General features: G+C 37.7%; 1 protein-coding gene across 2 annotated transcripts in view; it reads right to left on the minus strand.

Moving 5' to 3' along the window:
• Window positions 1-284: 284 nt before the first annotated feature.
• STK3 (serine/threonine kinase 3) overlaps window positions 285-25,595 on the minus strand; it is a 129,678-nt gene continuing 104,367 nt past the window's right edge. Inside the window, exon 11 of one of the 2 annotated variants that reach the window (XM_065054072.1) lies at window positions 285-3,696. In XM_065054072.1, coding sequence (XP_064910144.1) covers window positions 3,538-3,696 — 159 coding nt within the window. In that variant the 3' untranslated portion in view covers window positions 285-3,537. The remainder of the gene's footprint in view (window positions 3,697-25,595) is intronic. The other variant, XM_065054073.1, reaches the window with a different exon arrangement.

Genomic DNA, 25,595 nt, shown 5'->3' on the forward strand with positions numbered 1-25,595 from the left:
TTAGCATCCTTAGATTACAGAGAGAGGGGCTTCCATCAAGTATTGCAGATTTCTGTCCTTGGACTGCCCTGATACTCTTCAGAATTCTAGAGCTTGTAGCAATGTCTTGAGCTGGAGAAATCCCTTCCAGAGCTGACTTTGAGAGATGTGGTTTTCTGCACTCACAGCTGGGCTCACAGTATTATAGAAGGGAAACAAAAGCATGAGAGATGACTATGGAATTGACATTAATGGTTACTATTAACATAATTTAGCTTCAGTTAGAATGAACAACAAGACGACAATTATACATGAAAAATTAGCTTTTATTACAAATGTTTAGTAATAAGTAATGATTTATCAATTTTTTAATTTTTTTTTACTTACTAAACCTAAACATACAAAGTCAGAAGAAAACGAGAAATTGCTTGGATAAATCTTACTGAAGTTAACTTGTCAGTAGTTCTATCAGATTTCCTGCAAGGCTGGCTTTTAAAATGTCTTATTTGTTGTACTACCAGCTTTCCTTCACAGAGATGCTCACCCTCCAGTAGAGATGTGTACTCATTGACATGAACGATTTGATTCATTTATATAAACAGAAGAAAAAATAAGCTGTATCCATCTCTCAATATAAAATCTATTTCTATATGTTATGCCCTTACATAATTCAGAGCCTGATGCACTGGCTTCTGAAGTCAAAGACAGCTCTTAGACTGACATGCACCATATCAGAAGGTTAACATTACTAATTTCATATTAATTGGTGAAAGTATTCTTTGGTCACAAACGTCCTATATATACCCAGTTTACAGTATCTCAGAGGCTATTTTTTACTCATTTTAAGTGGCTTGTTTACATTTTTATTTTACTTCATGGCTTTCAGATTTTCCTCTTGCATGTATAATCTATATCTGCGTGCACGCATGAGCACAGGATTTGAGTTGTTTCTATGCAGACAGATCAGGAGTGAAGCAAGGACACACTTTACCTTCTGGTACCTTTCAAATGTCAGACTGCAACAGCTCTGGTCTGAAATGGCCTTTTACTGGAGTCCCTCTCAATGAGCCATTCATACTTAGTGCACTGCATTACTAAAGTTTTCAGAATACACAAAATATGGAAATTGTGATCATTGTATTACATTGTCTATTACACTGAAAAGCCACATTATTCAAAATCAAAGTCTTACTTTTGGTGGGAAAAAGTTTAAGGGAGTAAGGGAAAAGAAAGCTGCTAACGATGCAAGCAAGAATGTCCAGACAATGACACTTTGCTTAAAAGGCACACCAAGAAAAGGCAGGTTAGGTTCCTCTCCTGATGATTTAGATATGTTTAATATTTTATATTTTTTATTTTATATGTATATAGATACGCACACACTTGTGTATATACCTACACAAATATATGTATGCACAGACACCTTTGAGGTTTTGAGAACAGAAAAGTTCAAGATTTAGAAATTCATGTTAAATAAATAAGAACCATACTAATAGGGGGAGGTTGGAGCTGTTATTTTTTTGCTGCTTTATGATTATAATCTAATGATATAGTGATATGATTATACCTTTTTTTACTTTACATCATTTCATTGTATAAAAGTGAGGTTTAAGACTATCAGGTGCATTTTATCTTGCCCAAAGTAATATTTATGGATCATCTGTGTTCTTGCTTTTTCAAAAGGGACTATCATTACTTTAAGAAATATGGAGAGAGTTGAGGGTAAGGATGTTCCAATGATCGCAGTTAGAATTTACATGTTAGAGCGCGGTGTGAACGCAAACACACACACAGAGTGACAGTGGCAACAACGTCTGTACACAGCTCAAACCCAGGTGCTGGTCCCAGCTCAAACCCAGGTGCTGGTCCCAGCTCAAACCCAGGTGCTGGTCCCAGCTCAGCTGCACTCTGCTGATCTTGTAAAAACTTTTGTTTTCCTTTTGCTTAAGCTTTATGATCTAATGCACCAGTTCAAAAAACTGCACTGTTCTGTCCAAGTGGTCCGTGTCTGATGACGGCAAATGCTAAGAGGTATGAGATGATTACTAGCTTCCAGAAAACACTGAACAGAAGAAGCCCACACAGTAGTCACCATTAAAAGTTTAACAGCTGAAGGTTGAATGCAAAGATCTTTTCAGCTGTATTGTTTAAAGAAGTATGACTGTCACAGTAAAGTCATTTACACAAAAGGCAACGATAGTGAAGATATCAATAGAGAACACAGTAGATTGTTCAGAGAGTGGATCACGTTTTCTGCTAAGTCTGAAATATCTCTTGCAATGTTGTAAATTCTACCTATTAGATATCCCACAATATAGACCAGACAGAAGAACTTGTAAAATATATGAAGAGCTTGGTCTTGCATTTCTGATTCCCAAAATCTACCACAGAAGACAACAGGAATTTTGAATGTTTAGTGATTGCAGGACAAAACCCTCACAGGACTGCAAAACATCGTTTCTTTTCAGTACTTATTACACATTAAGTATTCAATTTATTTTCTTTGGTTTTTAAATTACAATCCTTCTGTATCTCTAATGTGAAACCAAACCAAACCCAAACCACTAATAATTCCCCTCTCCCCTCAAAACAGTGATAAAAAAAAAATTAAATGAACCAAAAAACATATCCAAGAAGTGTAGCTGTTACTTCATTATAAAACTATGGTGCAAAACTGAGGTTTATACTGGTCAGAATTGCAATAGCAATTGGAAATTTGCACTGAAGTGGCTGCAAGTATTGCTTCTCCCAAATAACAGAAAAATCAAAACTGATTAGGCACTTGTTTTCTTGTTTAATGAGACATCATTAAGTGTGCGTAAAAATGACAGAAATACTCTCTAAAAGAGTGCTCTGTGGTGTAACAACTGTATTGCTCAACTACAGCCACGGTCCCTGATTCAGGAGAGCAGAAAAACATGTGCCTATTCCTTATTTTATGCTTAAATCCTACTGATAAGAATGGGCTGGATACATGTTTAAGTGCTGTCCTGAATCGGGATGCTTGCTGAAATCGGAGTTTTAAAAGATAAGACAGTGGCGAGTTTCTTTTCATTAACACTACAATACCAATTTTATCTAATCTGGCTCTGCTTTCCACAATATTATCCTAATACTTCCTAATAAAAAAAGAAAACAGGCACAAAATAAATAGGATAATCAAAGATTACAGAATAAATATGCTACTAAGTGGGAGGAAAATATATTGCAACATAAGGCTCTGTAGTGTTGCACAATCAAGAAATCGTTCCAGGTGCTCCAAAACACAACTCCTAATGTACAACACCACGTTACCACTATACACCTGAAAAAGATTGGGAAGTTACAGATGAAACTTCTTTTACATTAAACATTTGAAAATATAGACAAATGGCAATGCGTTGCGCTGTCTTTGCGGAACACCGCATGCATGTTCTTTCACTGCTCCAATTGTCATTGGTTCTGAAGGAAAATTCAAAAGATTGGGGTTTTGAAAACTCATAACCAAATTCCTTCAGACTTAGAAAGTTACCAGTGTCCACACTGACTCGTAGTATGATCTCTGAAAGGAAAACAAACTCAGAAGTTTTGTTGCCTCCGTTTCTTTGCATCCATTGCATCTAGGATAGGCTGCCTCTTCGCGGTGTACCTCTGACGAAGCTCCTCAATTTCTCGTTCCATCATAGGATCCAAAGCCTTTAATCGCATCTGTAATTCTTCTAAGCTCAGATTCTTTAACTGTAAAACAACCAAACAAAAAAAACCCAACCTGTTTATAACAAAAATGAAGTCACCACCTTTCATAATCCTTTGATTTACAGTTGCAGTGTTCTTACACACTTCGAGTGTATGAATACGCACATGTAACTGTTTATATAACCAAAAGCCTTAGTATGCTCCACAGTAAATAATTTAACAGCATATGAAAATGGAAACACACAGAGTACATTTAAGTTCAAAAATAATCACTTTGCAAACCCTGCAAATAGATTGCAAATAAATATAGGGCTGGAGTTTAATTCATTAGGCTGGAAAAAAGCCTGTTAGAGTATACACAATTATATTCATGTATATAAATTGCATTGCTTAATCAAATACTTCTTACTGAACTTCAGTCTCTTCTAGAAGTCTGAAAGGCACCCATCTTCCTCAATAGATTGCTGCCAGAACTAGTCAAAGCAAATTGCTAACAGAGTACTTAAATAATACATGAAATAATTTCCTGAATTTATGGGAGGGACTTACCCTTTGACCAAGCTCTTTTCTTTCTAAAAATATTTTCTCACAATGTTAAACAGTTCATTATCTTTCATTCATTAAAATCAAGGGGTCACTCCACAAGTAAATTGCTTCGCTGGCTTGCTGGCTGCTGCAAATAAAGGTTGGAGTCTTGGCAGGTACTGGGGTCTGTCAGGCACAACTGCCCCACCTGCTACTGCAGGGAAGGATCCACATCTGAAATATGTTCCTGTGTATTCTTCTCCTGATGAAGTCTAGTGCCTCTCTGCATTTCTCTCTTGTCAGAATTGCCCATATGCCAATTCTTCTCCAAGTGCGAAAAATATCAACATATTACAAATAGCACAAATAATTTCATCCTAGGAAAGAGATAATCTATATTTTGTTTGCAAATATTCTGACACTGCAAACGAGCATTCCACCTAACTCAGGAAAAAAAAGAAAACACATTTTCTGAATCAACCTACTAATGAGTCAATACCTCCTTCATCAATCTAGGGCAGTCTTCCATCAACACAGCCTGATCTGTTTTCCCTGAAGAATGAAATACCACTTTTGATCTTTATTTTTATCAGTATCTGAGGCATATAAATTGCCAACACATATTGCTACATACAGTCCAAACCCCAGCATTATGACTTCTACTAATAGACTACATTGCACATAGTAATAACTTAAAGTCATAATAAAGAGGGAGTGCAGAGCAGAAATACAGAGAAGAACATGTGGAAAAAGATGCACATTTTCATGCAATGTCACTTAAATAATAAGATTCCTAATGAAGATAAGAATTAAACCCCAGATGTCAAACTGTCTTCCAGGACCAAAGATCCTTAGACCTGTATGAGCTTCAGAGACCTCAGATGTGCTCAGTAGCTCATCAGCAATGTCTGTCTCTCCCAAGCACAAATGACACCTTTTGTTTCTTAGGAAGAAAAAATTGCCTCCCAAGGAATTAAACATAATCTAGTTTACTATATTTCTCCCATTTAATATATGGAAGAAAGGATGGGGGAAAGGAATCATAATTCCTTAGTCACCAAGAATTTTGCAGAAAAACACCTTTCAATTTTCAGAGAAAGAAAAGATAAAAAAAAAAAAACCCACCATTCTCTTCCTTTTTTAGCCCATTGGTAAATGCAACTGGCACAAGAGACACTTTTCTGTGGAGATACTATTTTAGAAGAGTGAAGTGTCAGAGAGATTTGCAGCATAATGAGAAGAGACAACAGCGCCGATTCCCCTGTTCACAGTATCACAGTATGTTTGGGATTAGAAGGGACCTCAAAAGATCATCTAGTCCAATCCCCCTGCTGGAGCAGGAACGCCTAGGGGAGGTCGCACAGGAACATGTCCAGGCGGGTTTTGAATGTCTGCAGAGAAGGAGACTCCACAACCTCCCTGGGCAGCCTGTTCCAGTGCTCTGTTACCCTCACTGAGAACAAGTTTCTTCTCAAAACTGATCCCAAAGCAGCACACACGACAGCAGCAATACAGCCGCATTTCATATCACGTGTGAGAGGAGAAACATATTTGTGGCTCGATGGACCAGCAGCGGGACTAAGGAAGGCACTGTGAATAACCTCACACGAGCATTTCATGAGAATGGCCAAGGATGAAGTGTCCTACCCACTCTGGGCCAGCCTGGGCAGCCATCTATTCCCTCTCAGCCACCACTGTAGACAGCAGGCTGGAACAGCACAGAATGGACTCCAACTGATGCAATCACGTAATTATTCTGCACTGAAAAACATTTTTTTATAAATTGTCAGAGAGGAATGTGATGAGTGAGTTTTCATTTAAAATTTCAATCAAGAAACAGAGCCAGCAAACAGAATTAAATATTCTTTAAGGATCACAGACAGATGGGTGGAAATTAAAATATAAAGAGTATGAATCCTTAAATCCAGAGAATAAGAATCGTTCAGAATTATCTCTGCCATGTCACCCAGAGGAGCCACAGTACTCATCTGTATGAATGGCTGATGCTCAGGACATTCAAAGGAAGTAAATGACAGAAAACAGGGCACTAAGAAACTGCAAACAGGGCTGTGAAGGTCCCACCTGTCTGACATCAGATGCTGCATTAGGTAGGAACACTCAGAGAGCTCTGTGTACTGCAGAAAACCACTTAAGCATGTCTAAAAGCCACAGCTGACTCCAGGATGTGTATGTGTGTGTGTGTGTGTCCATGGACATACATGTGTCCTTGGTAAATTTCCAAATATTTTTTCTTGACTTCTGTCTGTGCTATCGACATTACCTAGTGAAACCTGCAAAATCCTAAATGCTGAATGCAACAGCAAATATATAAAATAAGATCTGCCGAAATAACTTGAACAATGTACTTAATTATACCTATATAATTTATTTCCCTGCATGATAAATATTTTTATTCAAATTCTTAAAGTGATAGAGCTCAGCAATCTCACTTTCTCTTGCAAACAGTTCGCAATTTAAACTGCCATAAATATTTTCTCACTTTGCTGGTGTAACTACTAGGGCTACCAGCATTAATGGGAAAAGAGCATTTAGCTGTGTGAGCTACAGGAATTAAAAGAGACTTCAAATTATATTTTGATAGCTTTTTAAAAGCTGTAAACTGCAGTAGTTGAGTAATCAGGATAGTATTTGTCTGATAACAATAGATAGTTCAATTTCTGCCACTCCAAATAGCAGAATCAATTATGTCCTTTCGGAAATCAAACACCCTCAACCACACAACAGACAGCAATTAGTGTCCAGATGAGCCATCTCCAAGACAGAAGTCTCCAGTGACTGGAGTTTCTGGTGAAAGCATCTGCCTTCACTGGGACTCTTCATATCACCAGCTAATCACACAGGCTGGGGAAAGCAGTAACAGTCCAAATCCCAATTTGTAACACCATGAATCTATCATTTACATTCAATAGTATTCAGAAAATGTGCGCATCTGTTTTACACACACAAATAGTCTTTTAGAATGGATACGCATACTCAATTGTCCAGTAAAAAAACCCAGGTCTGTACAGAAGGGGTGTTAATGTAATCACTAAAGAGAGGTACAGTGTATAAGGGAAGCAAGAAAAACAAAACCATCTCCAGAGTCAAATAACATTGAATAACTTCTTCTACAAGCTGACGGATGCTGATGACAGTCACACCCAAAGAAGTCCCACTGAAGTTCTCCACATTGCTTTGCTAGAGCACAGGCAGTTGACTTTGCCTACAAAGAGCCCGGCCAATGGTCCCCAGCACTGCAGTGAGGGCAGCAGCTCCTGCCTCTGCTGTCTCCTCTCCCTGGTGCAGGAGGACACCCCAGCAGAAGAAAGGGGCCTGTGCAGAACGGAGCTCCAGCAGCCCAAACTTCCAGTGGCAGAAGGTCCTTCCAGCAGCACCAACTTGGGCTGGGGCAACCAGCAAAGAAAGAAAACATAGCTAACCTTTTAATGGAACTCTGCTCTTCAGTTTACAATCTTTTGAAAAGGGAACCCAGCCACACACTTCGGAGATCAGTAAGCGTGGAAACCTGGTGTACCTTATCTCGAACTTCTAGCAAATAGAATATCAAAGATTTACCTCCTCCTGGATCATTTGCCAACTTATTCTTAATAGGGTTAGAGACTTGTCCAAGAAAGGCTATATGCAGAAGTTAAAAAGCAGCAGAACAGATAAAGAATTGTTAGCAAGCTCTTCTTGATGTAACCATCCTCATTAAGCGTGGATACAGTAAAAATCTCAAAGTTGGGGCAGCTCCAGGTCTGAAATGATCAAGTTGTGATAAGAGCACAGGTCAGAGCTACAAATGCTCCCAAGACAGGTGCACTCCCCTCGTGTGAAGGCGGCAGGAGCCATTGCTAATCACTGTTATCTGAGTTTTTCAGAAGTAGTGATTAAGTTTTGTAGCTGAAGAAAAAAGATCCAGTGTTATACTATGAGGCTGGTAGATTATAGTGCAGCTTAGCATTTCATCAGAAGAACACTTCTTATGGAGAAAACATTGTTATTTTCATCAATACCAGTTTTAGGTTGACTCTTCTTTCTACACACCTTCAAACAGTGACACAGAGGGAATTCTTCCCTCACTTACCGACACAGTCGTCTCCCAGAACCAAACTTCAGCAAAGGAAATGTAACAATTTTTACATTTTCGGCCTTTCAGTCTAGCTTCTTGCGTCCCAGATGGACTAGATTCATTTGGATTAGTATTTCCAGCAAACCAAAGAATAATTAATTGCAGTCAATATAACTTTTGCCTTCAGGAGGTCCCACACCATACCTTATATATTTTGTTTGTAACCCTGATCAAATAATATTGATGAAAATTCAGACCTAAATAGGTACTTGGAAAATATATATGCGTTACTACCTACAGACCTGAGTTCTATTAGCAATAAGCTGAGAAGGAAGAACATGAAGTTCAACCAAAAATGGACTCTCAGAAGCCATCAAGTCAAAGGGTACAACACAAATCCTGACTACTGGCCAGCACAGGAGTCAGGAGGAAGGACATTCATCCGAGATACCTGATGGTGTTTGCAGTCCATGGTTTTAGGAAAAGGGGTCTGGAAAACAGGCTGAAACTCATTAGCTGCACTTGGCCAGCACATATCCGTAGCCATCCAAATTTTTCAGGGGGCAAACGCCAAAGTTTTGGTGGATATAGCACACTAGAATCTTAATCCACCCTTGACAGCTAACAGAGGTAAATAAAAGCTCTAGGTCTGTGATGTTTTCAATATGATAAAATTGGATTTTATTAGTAATTCTATAATGCATGAGTTACCATCTCAAACCCCAGTCTATCAAACTAAATTATGGAATACTGCCATTAAGCTGGTGCAATGAAAACAAGCAAATGTATTTTCAGGGTTTAAGTTGTTAAGAAAATATATCCAATCAAAAAATAATCTGTATCAAGTTTGCTGTGTTTACTTGAAAAAACAAATTCTTCCTAGCAACTACTTAAATGAATCTTACGGACGCTACATGCCTTATTAGAAGCTTTTGATTAAAAAAATATGGATTGTTAATACTGTATTCTGAGTCATCTATTTTCCCATCTGCTAGCAATTCCTACAATATGAACTATCAACAGAATGGCTAACAACAATAATTTTCTACGGCAATTGCAAAAGTGGGTCGCCTATAGCACTTTCTAAGATTTAACCGTGCATGCCTTGGATTGTTTCATGTTGTTAGTGGCCTCAGGTAACAGAAACTCTTTCTCTCCAGCTGTTCCCTTCCCTCTGCTGAGTAGAGTTTTCTTTTCTCTTATGGAATGAGCTCCACTAACGATTTCAAACTCCTTTTTACTAATATAAAAAGTTAGACCTGAGTCAGGATCCAAAAAGTCAGGATCCGGCCCGCTGCCACCCCCACCCCGGCTGCCACTACCGGCGGAAAATCACAAGAAAACAAACGTGGACAAGGGATGGAGCGAGAGCATTTCTTTCAGGGTCTCTGAAGAGCAAGTCTCCTTATTGCAAAACACAAAACATGGAGTTATACAAATATTAAAAGGACCTAAACTACTATCATTATTTTTGACACCAGAGAAGGACAGACAACCTAACTTTCAAAAGCCAAACTTCATTCCACAGGACCGCAGTTATCTTAAACATTTTGGTGGGTAAAATAAGCACATGGTACTAACAGAAAATGAAAGATGGAGAACTTAGTGTAATTTTTAAAAGTCTTTTTAGGGATAAAACTGTATATAAGTGTCCCATGATTAATCCCTATTCTCTCTGCTCAGACATTCAAACTGTACATCATTTTAACAAAGCTAAATCCTAGGCACTACCACCAACAATTTTCAGCCCTAGAAGACTTCTCCCAGCTTCATACAAAGTTACTTTTCAATAGTAAATTGCCAAAGGGAAAAAAAAGAGTTTTCTATAGCATCAGTGCATACTATCATTTTAATATCTTTGAATACTGCCCAGGGCTGTTCTTTGAGCACGTTAAGTACTGACAATCCTAAAATTCAAAAACCATGGCCTGGGTCCTTCATCTTCATTAAATTACCCTTAAAAATTAGATTCCTAAAATAAGAGTTTTTTAGGAGGACGGAGGTGTCTTTTTATTTCCCTTTTCATTTCTGTGTCGTGAGGAGGCAGCTCAATCTAACCTTTTTAATTGCAGAAATGTTTAAAAAGTTCAGGAAAAAAAATCTAGTAGCCAAAAACTGTAATGGGCAATCCTGACTACAGGAACTGAAATGTAAAGAAAAGCACAGATCACTGTGAAATGCAGTGTAAAATTAGCAATAATGCCGTCTCTTGCCTGTTGCAATTTTACCCAGTTCCTGACAGAACCAGTCATGTACTGTGTATTAATGCTTTATCACATTCTAAGCAGTTCAAAGACCATTTACTTTGTTCTTACCTACTATAAAAGCTGATGTTGTGAGGTGTATAATTTTCACAAAAACAACACAGAAGAATATGAACACAGGGAAATGAACTGTAAGCAATGTATCTCAAAAACCTGGCAGCTAAGAAACATCCATTAATAAGCACCTTTGAGATCAAATCTTTAATAGCTGATAACAAGTTTAATAAAGAAATTTAACTTTAAAAGTGTACAGAAGGAAGAAAATCCTACCATTTCCTCCTTCCTATGTCATTTGCAGAGTGTTCTGTTACATTACACGCTTACAACTGAGTACTGAAGCACAACACTTTAATGTGCCATCACCTTCTCTTTAGAATTGCATCATCCATCACAGACTTTTTTAAAAAATACTTTCAGAGTATCTCAGGCAAAAATTCACAGTTTGAAATACCTTAGAGAAGATCTTGGTTTTTTTAATACACTGTCATTCTCTATACCAGGCATCTCAAGCTTAATGGTACAGTTAGCCCTCAAGAATACTGTGTTTATTGGAGCTCCCAACAGAGTAAATAATCTAAAGCTTAGGAAAAACACCCCACCTGGATACTCTCCAAGCTATTTAAACCTGATTGTAAATATACCCACATGGTGCTGGTAGTAAAACAGCTATCACACCTGTCCTAAAAATACACAGGATTCCCCCCCCAGCCCTTTCTGCTTTTGGAGACAAAAAAAAAAGCATAGAAAGAAAAAACCAAACAAACAAAGAATTCCCAAGCACCTTTTCAAATATTATCAAGCAAAGATATAAAGTTTTAAAATGAAAATCAATTCTTTAGCCAGAGCTCTTACTTAGCATACTAAGTGAGTAGTATCAAAAAGTCAGCATTTTATCTCTATTAATCTGTAGCTCTCCAGGGCAAGTGCTTTTATCTGTCCTTCATAAAGAGCTCAGCTATCAGCTGGGCCACTACAGTGCCCTAGAGTTCACTGTATCACATTGCAGCAAACTGCATTCAGCTATATGAACCCAATTGTTACCTTCGAATTCAAAACTCTTCTCAAGTTAAGGCACTGACTCCTTGACATCTGACTCTTCCATGAGAGGATCATTTTTTAAGTGTTCAGAAAATAACAGTATTACGTTTTTGTAGAATTCTACTAATCTAAGTGTAAATGAAAGCTGTATTAAGAACAAATATATAAACTATTTGGGCTGAGAGCCATTTTAAAAAATAAAACCATTCCGTTAAGAACCCCAAATATCCTAAAGATAAAATAAAACATGAAAGATGTTCCCCTTTTTGCTGAAGTATTTTGTAAATGCAAATCTATATTGAAAAGTAACGCTGAAGACATAAGCAACATGAAATAGAAGTCCTGAGGTAAAAAGAAAGCTGTATTAAAATCTGCAAGTTCATGAAATAAATAATCATGTCATTTAAAGCTATTTTTCTTCAATAGTTTAAGATTATTTTAAAAGTAGAAAGAAAAATGGAAACTCATTGAATAATGAGTTATGATACAAGATACTTGCTTACACAGAAATAACCCTGAAGTTAAAACCAGAGCCAGAAAAGTGTTTAACCTGAAGAATGACGAAAGAAGCTAGAAGGATTTTAAGCCTTAAACCTGAGTGTCCTAGTGAGGAGCAGTACAAGTGAAACTCAAGTTTCTTAAAAGTACAAAATGTTGATACTCAAAACTAAAACAAAAACTGATACAAAAAAACCTAGATTTTCCTAACAGGAAAAGTCTGTTGGAGGAGGGACACCCCCCCCCCCCGACCCAAAACGCACACGCAAATGGAGTTCTTACTTGCTGAGCAACCTTGACCAAGTTATATTCTTTAAATGAAGAAAATTCAATTCAGCTTAAAATAGCCAATTCATAAAGGATCTAGGAAAATAACACATCATCTTTAATAAATGGAAAAATGACAGATGTACTGCTTGCTGGGTTTTATTTAATGCAAACAGCATTCTGGTAGTCACGTACGGGAGAAGAAGGGGTTCAGCCCCTTTTAGTACAGGATGGACAGGAAAAATCCTATAGTCCAGAAATTTTGAGCAATTTATAGGCAACAAATGCCACGTTTCTTAACCCCTGGGAGAAGGAAGAAAATACAGCAAAACAGCAAAAGGACAGTAAAACTGAGACATAAGCTGAGAGAGGCCTGCAAAACATCAAAAAGAGCAGAATGTGGATGCAGCAACAGAACAAAGCCAGGACTAAGCAGTGAGATGGAACTGAGCTGTCAGAGAGGAGAACAGATCCCGGGCTCAGGAAAGCCACGGAGAGGGAGCAGGGCAGCCAAGCTGGCCTGAGTCTGGGCACCAACACGCAGCAGCGGGTGCTGCCCAGAGCCCTGCAGCGACCCTGCAGCGAGCGGGGGCAGCAGCGCTCCCCATGCCAGGCTATGTCTTGGCTAGACAGCACCCAGGCTCATCTTCTGTACAACCTGAAGACTTAACAGAAGCGCTGCCGGCTTTTAAGGAATTTGTCTCAGTCCATAGTTCCTCAGATTGTCTTTATTCCTTCTGCAATCATTTTTTGGGGAAGCTTTTTTCCCCTCATGGAACTGCTTGACTACCTATTTAGTTTGATGTGGTTCTGAGTTCTAAGCATGGATAGAGCTAAAAGCTTTGGGCTCCCAGTAGCCCTTAAACAATAGTTTATTAACTCTTCCTAATGCTGCTTTCTAATGAAGTCTTATGTAACAAATCTTACCAATCAGACAGATACCACAGAGTTCTGCAGGTTCATTAAAGTGGATTTAGTTTTTCTTTTGACAAAATGCACCAGCTCCACACTTGTGAAACAGAACTTAAATAAACACTATCAAATAATCTTTAATTAACCTGATGAAATCCACCTTCTGACGGTCTAAATCTAGCAGACAGCTACTGTCTTGCTTCTAATCCAAACTAAATTAGATCTAAAATAAGTGAACAAATACAGAAATGGATAATCTATCAAATAGCACCACTTAGCTGGCAGCTTTTACATAATATATGGTATCTTTTCCTTTACAGACATGTAGTAGGCTACTCTCACTACAAGTAATATACTAAGAAATATCCCGAAAGTAGGAAAATACAGAACAAGATAATTGATAGTAATTTTTTTCAAAACACATTAATCGAGAAGCCCACATACCAACATACAACTAAAAGCAACACTAAACTAAAAAACCAGACCAGTCTTGTCTCAAGGAACAAATAATCCAGGTTATCTCAACACTGAACTGCACACTTAACCGTAATCAAATTCTATTCTCTAAAACTCAATCCATCCCAGGAAAAGTGTGATGTTCACTCCGTGTTAGTTTAGAAATTCCATTTATTCATTGAACAAGATTAGATGATGCAGTGGCATATTCATTTACTGAGTCTAGAACTGCCAAAATCATTTGCCAAAGAAATATTTTATTATCAAATATTTTGCCTATGACTCAAACATTAATGTGATCAAGCCAAAAATTAGCATAGTTCTTTCCTACCATCACAGTATTATTTCCTAGGAAGGTCTACAGCATTTGATCTATTTGTTTGGCCACAGAGTAGAGAACAACACTAGTTTCTTCAACTAGGTTTTTCATATAGTAATTTGCAGATATGGTTGTGATTTATTGCTCAGTGCGAACAGGTACTGGGCAAGCTTTTGTGTCAACACTGTTCATTAATCCCCATCCCAATTTATAGTGCTCACTAGCCCATTTCTGCATCTCTGCAGTAAATTATGTCAACCAAGGAATGGTATGAGCTCTGCAAACCCTTATGATGCAACCCAAGTCCCAATAGAATCTTTCTGGCCTTGCTGCTGATTTTTGAATTAAACTCTTGCATGACCATCTCAGTTTCTATTATGTGTCAGCTTTCTAGACTTAAAATCCATAAAGGAAAATAATTATAAAATCTTATTCATTGCATAGTATGTCAACAATGAAAATGCTACACATACTGCACTTGAACATCTGTAACGTTCAAGAGTCTCAAACTTCAAATCTAAATCCTTCTCCAGCAAAAACACTGTTGGGAATTTAATCTAGGTTTTAAAATTGATCTAGTATTCATTATTTGGAAACTGAAGTAGAACCAAGGGCCCCATCTATATTGTTTCCAACCCTAACTAACGGGGCAGGAAATAATGACAGCTTCCATCAAGCTCCAACTCATGCCAAACAATCCATCCAGCACATTCCTAGACCATACAAAAAGAATAAGGAAAACACGTGACAGACAAGTGCATTCCTCAAGTGCAACATGTTGGTACTCAAACAAAATCTGTGCTCAATGCAGTCAGTGCTATACAGCTCACAGGCTCATCTTTAAACAGAATTATGTGTTTTGAAACTGCACTTTAAGAAGTAATTAAAAGCCAAAGGAATTTTTTTTTTTCAATCTACAGTGCCTTGTAAAAGCTGTACAATTGTTAAGACCATCTTCAGAGTAGCGTTTTTCCCAAGTAAAGACAAGAATAGAAACACAGAGGTTATTAAATGCTCTTGCAATTTATTTAAAATGCATCACTGGGTTTTCTGCTTACAGAACCATCTTTTCCCTGGTTTGAATGCTTTCTGCATTCGGAGACTTAACACTCAAGAGAAAGTACAAATTAATGGGACTGGTCATATATTAAGTGCCATTGATCAGAGTTTGGCAGAATAGGGAAAGTGCGTGAACAACTCCCTCTTCATCAACAGATCTGATACATATGCATGAGCACAAACAAATGCAGGGAAACAGGCTCAGTGTCAAAAAGATTGCATATCTGTCCTGGAGCTTCTATATATGAAACAGAAATTCAGCAATGCACGTTGATGACTTGATCTAGTTATTGCATGTGTCTGGATGGGGACATTAGGACTTAACTGTTGAAAAAAAACTACACTCATATAAAAATATTGCAGCATACATTCTTGAATTAATGCTAATGAAATTCACCTCACGTGGCGGAAGGATGCAGGAAAAAATTTTCGTTAATATCTTTATAATGCTTATATCCTGTCACAAGCAGAAAACAGGATCATATCAAGTAGTTTAAAAACTGCTATTAACATACAGCAACAAATCCTAAGAACCATAGAAATGTAATAATTGAAAGTGTCCTCAAAGCTGGTTTCCTCTCTCTTTTCCACCTGAAACAGAGACGTATTTTCACTGGGAAACTCAAATGATTTTCTGGGTAGATTCTACTGGTGACAGAGAAGTGGATTTTGGCTTTCAGCCACCATCTTCAGAAAAGCTGTTATGGCTTTCAATACGAACTGCCTTGTTGAACTACCACACATATTGAACAGTGGACTGAATAGTCAATTCTTTTCTCCCAGAAGAAATGAACTGTCAGCTCAGTCCAGCGCAGAGCCACAAAGATGATTAAGGAAGCAGAGCATTTCCCTTATGAGGAAAGGCTGAGGGAGCTGGGTTTCTTTAGTTTGGAGGAGACTGAGGGGTGATCTTATTAATGTTTATAAATATATAAAGGGTGAGTGTCACGAGGATGGAGCCAGGCTCTTCTCAGTGACAACCAACGATTGGACAAGGGGCAATGGGCACAAACTGGAACACAGGAGGTTCCACTTAAATATGAGAAGAAACTTTTCCTCAGTGAGGGTGACAGAGCACTGGAACAGGCTGCCCAGGGGGTTGTGAAGTCTCCTTCTCTGGAGACATTCAAAACCGGCCTGGACACATTCCTGTGTAACCTCATCTAGATGCTCCTGCTCCAGCGGGGGACTGGACTAGACGATCTTTCAAGGTCCCTTCCAATCCCTGACATTCTGTGATTCTGTGTCTGAATGGGGGAAAAAATATCCCTCTTTTTCTGCTTATTCTCTCTGAGACTTGCACTGCTGCTGACACAGCTGGAGGGAGGAGACCTTGCAGCCTTATGGTCTGAAATCAGAGTGTAATCCAAGACTAGATGTCCCAGCATCCTATCATAAGAAGAGCTACACTAACAATTTAAGAATGCTATAGACATGAAGAAGGCAATGTTTTGTTGGTTTTTCTGACAGCACTGAAAAGGTCATGTTTTCATTATAATATTCCTAGTTAGTCTCTCACACACACATATACGTGCAATATACGTGCACACTGTTGAAATTACAAGTACTGTGTATGTCACAAGAGTTTGCAATGCTGTAAAATCAAATGCAGTAGAGGAAACAAAAATGAATTTATTTTATCAACTTATTCTGTTACGGGGAATGTCAAGTTCACCAAAGGCTCTATTAAAGGGCACAATGAATGCAAGTAATGACTTCAAAATATATGAAGAGGTGTTTTAAAGTGGTAACACAATCATGTTCTATACAAAAAGCCTCCTGTGGACCTGGTCCATCATTTCAGGGTAAATAATTTTGGTTGCTTCCATTTTTATCAGTGATTCTGACTTTAAACATCCACAGTTATTGGATTCTTGCAATCCTCACCCATTTCAATCTCAAACCACATTTCTCTTTTGTCCATCAATATATCCTCTTGCTTTAAACACAACCTGAGAGAAATATTTCATTCTGTTGTTTTTAACGTTAATATTTCCAAGCATATTTCATTCCGAGTTTCATTCCGAATTTGTACTTGTGCCATCTGACGGTCTGTATTGCACAGGGAATCCTGGTAATTATGAGCTAAATGGCCACTAACCTGTTTGATGCTTCTGCTGCTGCTACAGTGCCAGTCGTGTTTACCAGATCCTGGCCATTAGAATAACAGCAAAGGCATAGTTCCAGGCATTTAGCAATTTCTCCTACTTCCACAAATATATTCTATTTATACTCTCCCAAGTAGCATCACAGTGCGTAACACCTTGCCTAGAAGCAGCAGCATTGCAAAACTACAAGGTAATTTAAATAATGTTATTCATTAGCCTAACTATGCTGAAAACATTTCACCTCTTGCTAAACCATTTAATATCACGCAAAATTTTGAAAGCAATATTGCTTGAAAATTGACAAATTTGCTATTTATTGTTGCCATAACAACCACAGAAAATCACGTAAGAAAATACAGAGCAATAAAGGATGAAACGCCATAGGAACAGATAAGAATAGAACAAGTTGTGTCAGCATTAGCCTTAAGAAAAATTTTAGGCACAAACAAGTTCATGGACAGAATTATAAAAAGGTGGAGAAACAGAAAAGGGCAAGTAAGGCAGGGAATTTAAAAAGGTAGTTACATGGCATCCTCCCAACGTTCTCCAACAGAAGTTACATGCAGATTTAGCTGGAATCTCTACAAAAACTAAAACACGTTACATAAAAATTCAGCGGAGATTATGATAGAAACTTGTTTCTTTTTTTTTTTTTAGATGTCTTGCTTATAACAATACTGCTGCACTGTTGCATGACATAAACAGTTAAAAGTCCTCAAAACCAGATTACAGTAATAGCTAAATTGCTGCTAGTTCTACATGGTTTTCTAAAATTCCCTCCAGCAGAAGGAACTAACAATTGACTTAGGAAGTTACGAAGGAATTTGAATGTAGAGATCTATTTTCCTGTAGGTCAACCCACTACTGCACTGTATAATAAATGTAAATATGAAATGATATCATTTCATCTCTGCTCCTCACCTTTCCAACGACCTTTCAGAGAAAACATCCTGGAGCCTGAATTTTGTTTGACATGGAAGTCATACAGGCTGGATAATATGACATTCTTACCTACGAGCAAAACACCTTTAATGCATTTATTTCTCCCCAAACAAAAACAAATGTTATACAGATATCTATACACCACAGCTAGAATCAACACACAGACCAGTCAAAATCAAAGTTCTGTGTACGGTAGAAGAAACAATACATTTACAGCACTCTGTTTAAAGAACTAACAAAGCCAAAAATCAAACCTCTCTTTAGTAAAACTGCTTTTTGGATGTTAACCACTGACTTCTATTGAGAGCATCATCAAGAAAAAACACTTTCTTTTCACATTTCCCTTGTTTCAAAGAAGGGCAAAGAAGTAGATGGGATTAAAATGGAGCTAAAACCAAAGATGGTAAATTTAGATTTGATTCAGCAGACATATGGAAACCATTATATAAGGAAGGAAGTTCTTACATAAAAAAGTTAGTTCAGGTGAGATGCAACTAAACTAAAGACAAGAATCTTAACAGAAAAAACAGCTGTGATTTGTTGCTAATAACCAGCAGTAGAATTTAGAAGCAGTCTAAAAAAGCACAGAGATTAAGGAAGCACCTCCATTCCAGACTTAATCTGATCTACTGACAGGAGGTGGCCAAAAGGGCCAGTCCTGCCATGTGAAACCCTCACACTCCTGACCACTCTCCTGCATGAGATCTACCAATTCTGCAATGCACGGTGAGCTGGGATGGAGGAGAGAGGGGGACAGGAGGGTGTCAGACATTTTTTGAGCAAGTTGAATTGATTCAGCTCTCTGGCTACCTGGTTGCTACAACTGACACAAGGAGGGGAAGAGAAATGGACAGGTGGCCTCTTCAGCCACATCTCTTTTTCCATTACCCCCATCTCCTGAACAAATCTGGGGTAACAGGCCACCCATCTATCCCTGGTCCAAGCTAAAGGCACCAAGGTCAACCCACCAGTAGGTCAAAGGCAACAGCCCATAGTTCACCATAGGTATTGATCTGGATCCCTCTTCTCAGCAGCAAATTTGTAGTAGCAGTAGTGAAACTTGTAGCAAATTAACTTCCTTTGAAACCTCCGCTTTTGGCAAATTTGGACAATGCAACTCAAAAGTTATCAGGATGAACAGCACAATCTCATTAGTCTCACTTCCTCAGGAAACAGACCAAAAATAATATACAGCAAGACTACACAAAAATCTTCTTTGTTAAAAACTGGAAACACCAATACGATTAAATGTTAACAGAAATACACACGGTAAAACTGGGTATCCCATTTTGGATAAGTATAGGTTAGAGGGGGAATCATAAAAAACTATGAAAGATGGCTGTGCTTTTATGACAAAGTGAATAAAATTGATTTCATACACTACAACTACTAAAGAATTAATCATATAAAATATTTCCCCCAGAGCTCTGGCAACAGGATTAGAAGTTTCCTCAAATCCAGTCTGCAAGCAGAACTGTAAACAAGCAATTTAAACACAGCAGTGGGGGATTCTGCAGGGCTGGGGGTAAACCAACGCAGAGGCTTTTCCTGGCATTCATAGCACTTCAGAAGAAACACTGAGACGGTGTATCCTCAGCAAATTTCAGGATTCATGTTATATTTGACAGTAGGAAAACAAGACTGCCCTACTTATATCAAAAATAGCAGGGGATCTCAAAACCCAACAAGCTGTAAGTGAAAATTTAATATCAGCAAGCAAAGCTTTTGTACCAACTATTTCTTGTGGGTTTCAGAATAGGCAGGCTTAGAAAATTCAATTGTAAACTTTTGTCTTACTTCACAAAGGTTTTTTTTAAATGCAAAATACACACAGTAAGTACTGTGGTATGATCATCAGACATTATCAGTGCTTTTGAAAACTTTTTTGTAATACTATTTTACAAAATAAACTATTGCAGTAATTTCTGAAGGATTTATGTATCTCCCTAATATAAACTAAAAATATCATTAGTAAAAGGGAATTAAAACAATATAACAAGAATCTAGCACCATAGATTCTTTTATTGTCAACACAAATTTGACTTTCTAACATTACAAAAAGAGCATGAATTATGGCCCCATAGTGGATGTAGGTGGGGATCTAATGAAATGCTGCAGTTAACACAACAATGAATTTTAAACACAATCAAATTCATCAAATGTATTTCTAACAAGCCCTCACACTCTTGAAGAGGAAGAAATACTGTCTTTGGAAAAGAAGCTGAAGGCATTACTGAAGCCCACCCTTCACGTTGCTTCAGTGTTACTGCTGCTGTCCTTGCCCTGTGTCCAATTCACTGCTCAGGCAGCCCCTAGTTGAATTTGGAAGCACTCAAAAGCTTCTTAGAAAAGCCTTCAGCAACTTGGCATCACATCTTCTCACCACTGCGCAAAAGCATCACTTTATCAAAAACATGACAAATTTAAAGGCAGTATATGAATAGCAGAGTCCACAATTGTTGTGATAGCTCTGATGAGAATGCAAAGACAATCTTAACACTTCAACAAAAATGTCTTAATTAAAATCTTTCAATTAGGAAACTTATTTCACTTTTTACCATAGATTTTGATTATCATTAAAAACAGCACAACTAATTACAATGAAACACAATAATTACTGTCTCATTAGGAACCATTTCACCAGAAAGCAAATGTTTATTAGGAAATTCTCTTATGTATGAATTAAATGGCATCTGTAGACCTATAGAATATAAAAAATGTGTCAAAAAAATTCTGCAAGTATTGCAAAATGAGCTACCACGTGGGCTGCTAAAACTCTCCAAATACTGAGATTCTACAACACTGCAAGAAAAATGTATTATAACTTACTCCTGCAGTAATGATACCTTTAATTATGAGGACTACACCACCTCATTCAGTTTTTACTTCATGCTATGCAACATGCAATACTGGGGTAAAAAGGTGTTACTAAAATGCCAGGCTAAGATTATTCCCAACTTAAACTGCCAAACCCAAGGCAGTGGGGAAAGGGAGTTTTTCACTCACGGCCATCCAGGGCAGTACATGGTCCCAGACCATGTGGTGAGCTACGGCAGTTCCGATCCCCGAAGGCAGATGGCTTTTCATGAAGCAAAGCTTGAAGTGCAGTCAAATTGTGTTTAGATTCCCTGCATCACATCATTGTGACATATGTGCAAATTTAAAGAATTCAACATATTCCAAGTGACTGATTTGAAGATTTAAAAATCAAAACAAGTCTGAGATGGCTACTGTCAGTGACAAAGCTCTGACTGAACATGGTTCAGTCTAACCTTTAAATACATATACAGTAAAAGTAAAATATCACTTCTTAAGTAAGCCTTCCACAGACAAAAACTAGAAGGCCTTCCGTGCTCAAAACATGCAGCCGCCTAGTATATCTGCTCAAGAAAGGAGAAATAGAAAGGAAATTTTGGCAAGCAACAGAGACAGAAAACTCTCTGCAAATGATTCCTATGATTGTCCATCTAGAGATGAACTTCCTAAAGCACCAGTGTCAGCATGAGCCTGCATTTACCAAAACCAAGCTTAAGACATCAACCAGCCTTCTGAGACGTACTCTGCAGACCTCCCTGAAGTGATACAAAGCCCTGCTTTATTTACAGCAAAATTCTATCTCTCGCCTACTTCACAAGTAGACATACCTGCTATTAGAAAAGTAATAAAAACAAGCATTTTTACCCTCTACCTTTTTCCCCCGCAAGTCAATGTATGGGGTTTTTTCAATGTACAAATGATTCAAAGATTCAACAGCAACCACCACAGCAAGCAGAAAAACTCTCTTTAAAAGTGTATTAAGTATGCAAGACTTACTTGTATATAAAAATATATATTCCACATTCATTAATGCATCAAACACAGCAACTCTAGTGAAATTTCATGAAAGGTTAGTTGTGATCATGGACTGTCTGGCACTAAGTACCAGGTATTTAGATGAGTAAAAGGCAAAACAAAGCCTGAGGTGTGCTGGCACAATCAGCTAAAAAATGAAACTACTAATAAAAAACCCCATATGGATAAGCCAGACAGTTTTCACTTAAATATCTGACACTTACTCAGTTGATAACCACCTGCATACAGAGTCCTTGACAGTTTTAAAATACCTTTTTTTTTAAAAAAAAAAAACACAATAAAATATTATTCAAGCTATTTCCTATCATATCAAGCACAAACATGCTTTCATTTAACTTCAGGAATGGAATGTGTCTTATTTTAATCTTTCACCTTTGTTCAGTTGAAGAAACCTGTATTGCTGATAGTAAGAGGCAAACCAGATCTTAAAATACAATTTACACTATATGTTTATATATATTCTCAGGGACATGGCATTCCAAAATGATAAGTACTTGGTTTTGTGGGTTTTTTGGTTGGTGAGTTTTTTTGGTTGGTTTGGTTTGGGTTTTTTTTAATATTTTTTATGTAGTCAGTCATCCAAAAGGAGCCGGGAGGATTACCAGGCTCCTGAGCCCCAGACAGGGACCGGTACAGGAGCTGCACAGTTACAACCCTACACGTACAGCTGTATGTGTATGCATGTAGGTGAATGCATGTAGATCCTATTTCTTACGCTGCCTTGTTAGATCCAACACAGCAGTGTACGTACGTAGCAGCTTCAAGATGATCAATGTAGAGGGTGGGTCCCACGCTATGGAGCCCCTGAGCTGCAGAGGAGCCTTGGCAGCCACAATAGGTTTCCATCAATCACAACAGCTGCAGACTGAGCCAGAGCCACACAGCCCAGGTACAACCATCACCTTTCCTTGCTTTTTGAGATGGACTTTGCAATGTACATCTTAGAGCAGTTGCTTTATCTTGCAAATTAAGAATGGAATTATCATGTAAAAGGAAACCAGTATAAATGTTTGGCAGCAGGTTCCAATAAATGAATATTTTTGTGGATGCAAGGTTGTCAGGACAAACTGCACAAATAATGAACTCATTTTACAGCAGAAAATAAGATTACGGAAAAAACCACAGACAATAGCAAACAAGATTAGTTATGTAGCAGTAAACATGGGGAAGGCAAAACCGTGAAAATAAATGGTGTTATCTTTGGAAAAATAAGCAGTAATCTGATGTAAAAGTAGCTTCAAACGTTATAACATTCCCATAGCTACAGCTAAACCAGCTCAGCAACACCATGGTACTCCTCCTTCATCCGGGAATCTAACAAGTCTAAGTTCTAAAATAGATAATGACGTCCAAACGGATGATCAAGAATGATCTCTTCATGCTGATTCACTTGTCACAGTTTCTGAGCTTGTTGGAATTCTGATCCTACCTGTACAGAAACACAAATGGCAAAAGGAATTGTCCAGCTACTCTGTGTAGGCATTCAGAAATTTCTCCCTTGGGAAACGCGGCATAAGTACAAAGCTCAGCAACTTGCTTCTGGTGGCTGCAGTTCTACATGAATAGCTACTCTTCACGGTCCTTCTGAGGCACCTTTCTTCAGTGCCTGATCACTTTTAAACAGAGTGGAGATACTGATACAAACTATGAAGAATAGGGGCCTCCCACTGAAAAGCATTTCCAAGTTCGTTGTTGTTCTAAAGAAAATGTGTAACTCTAAACAACCTTGTTCTTATAATTTCAACTGCATAGAAATATTCAAAATACCGAAGTCCATGAAAACAAAGCATAGACATTTATTGTTTCACTTGAATTCAGTGAGGCCAATTTACAGTATTCCAAAAAGACTGATTTTAGAGCGTGGACTTCATTTTCTTTTAAAAAATAAGAAGAACAAACCAAAATAACCACCATCCTACCACCCCCACCCCAAAAAAATAAAAAGCCAAAAGAACCCCCCACCGAACTCCACAAAAAAAACCCCACAAGCCAATCACATACCAGTTTTGTAAGTACTGGCTTAAACTTTATGTACCTGTATCTTTGGACTGTTTTCACTTTTGAAGCAGCAGCACACTTTACTGTATTTGTCGTCAGCTTAACTTTTCCTAAAATACACATGGTACGAAAACAGGGATGCCAGCCTTGGGAGACAGAAGAACCCGAAAGTCTCCCTGGCTAAACCAACTCCCAACTGGTCTAGTGCAGTAGTGGGAATTGGCCAGCACAGAGTATTTACAGAACAAGAAATTCACAGCCCACAAGTACAGAAGTAGTGTGTTCCCTTTCAGGTATTATTTCTGATGCTTTGAACCAGTTGCTCAGTACCGTGGCTGTCAGTGGAAGTTCTCCCTAATAACATTTTGCAGTGTGCCTCATAGGCTCTCTTACTATCTTCTTTTTTTCTCTTATTTTTTAAATCTATGCAATAAATTATACATCATATACGTTTTATTTCCATTCAAATTCAACACTAAGCATGGGAACGTATTTCTATGTTACAGGTACTTTTGTAAAAATCTGTGAGCAGTTTAATTCAAAAGCCGTGGACAGCAACCTAAAGCAATTTTTGACCATGCAAAATGTTTTATAAATAGTTCCATGTGCACTGTTCATCTGGAGTCTCACTAGAGACGGATAATGACCTTGTATTTCATTCTCATTTACTCTGAACTAGCCAAACCGTGTGTTTTTAATTACATACTTAATACACCTGGCACGGTCTAATTACAGAAAACAAAACATCATTTAAACAAAAGGTGACCTTGAACTTAGTCTATCAAAATACCAGTTAACTTTAAGTTTTCAGTTTTTAACAAACTGCCAAGACATGCAATAACAATTTTCCGAATGTGATCATGTGCCCCTAGAACAACAGACTTACTGCATTAGGAAACATCTGTACACACTCTTTATGGCTTTTCTCATTATTAATGCAAATCCCTCTTAGATTTCAACAGTGCTATAAACAGTTCTATAGGTAAACAGCAAGTTCACACTCCCAATATTTTTAATGTGTTAGACTATACTAACTCTAGATTTAACAAGCGGCAGCCTGTTGAAGCTAAACAGCTTTTTTTCAGAAACTAATGATTTTATATGAGTATTCCAACTATGAACAAAGGGAACATGAAGCTACAGCAATGATGATATGCTGCAAAAGAGACAACAAAAGGCTTTGACACAAGAAACTCATAAGTATATTATTTATCCTACTGCTGGGACGTGGTTACTTACCTGCTTGAAATTGAGTATGTGCTTAAATTTCTTCTTCAGTTGTGTTGAAGAGTTTCAGTGACCAACAACTCATTTTTACAGGAATGTTTCAACATATTAAATGGCCTTCACATATTTGATACAGGTTTTTTACTCCTAGTTGTGACCAAGTAATGCTAAGAAATTAGGCAAATCATATTTAACAAAGCACTTGAGTTTTAAAGTCAACAGAACGCAATGCCTACACAAAATTCAATAAAGCCTAAAATTCCTGTAGTATAATCAGATCACATATCATTTTATTCTATGTATTTTTTTGACATTGCAAGTTCATTTTAGTCTAGAAATAATTTAATTACACATTCTCCTTAAAAGATTTCTAGTCATTTCCTTGTACTTGTGACTTTTGTCAT

The sequence above is a fragment of the Columba livia genome, chromosome 2 (genome assembly GCF_036013475.1).
Source record: "Columba livia isolate bColLiv1 breed racing homer chromosome 2, bColLiv1.pat.W.v2, whole genome shotgun sequence".
In the NCBI taxonomy this organism is placed as follows: domain Eukaryota; kingdom Metazoa; phylum Chordata; class Aves; order Columbiformes; family Columbidae; genus Columba; species Columba livia.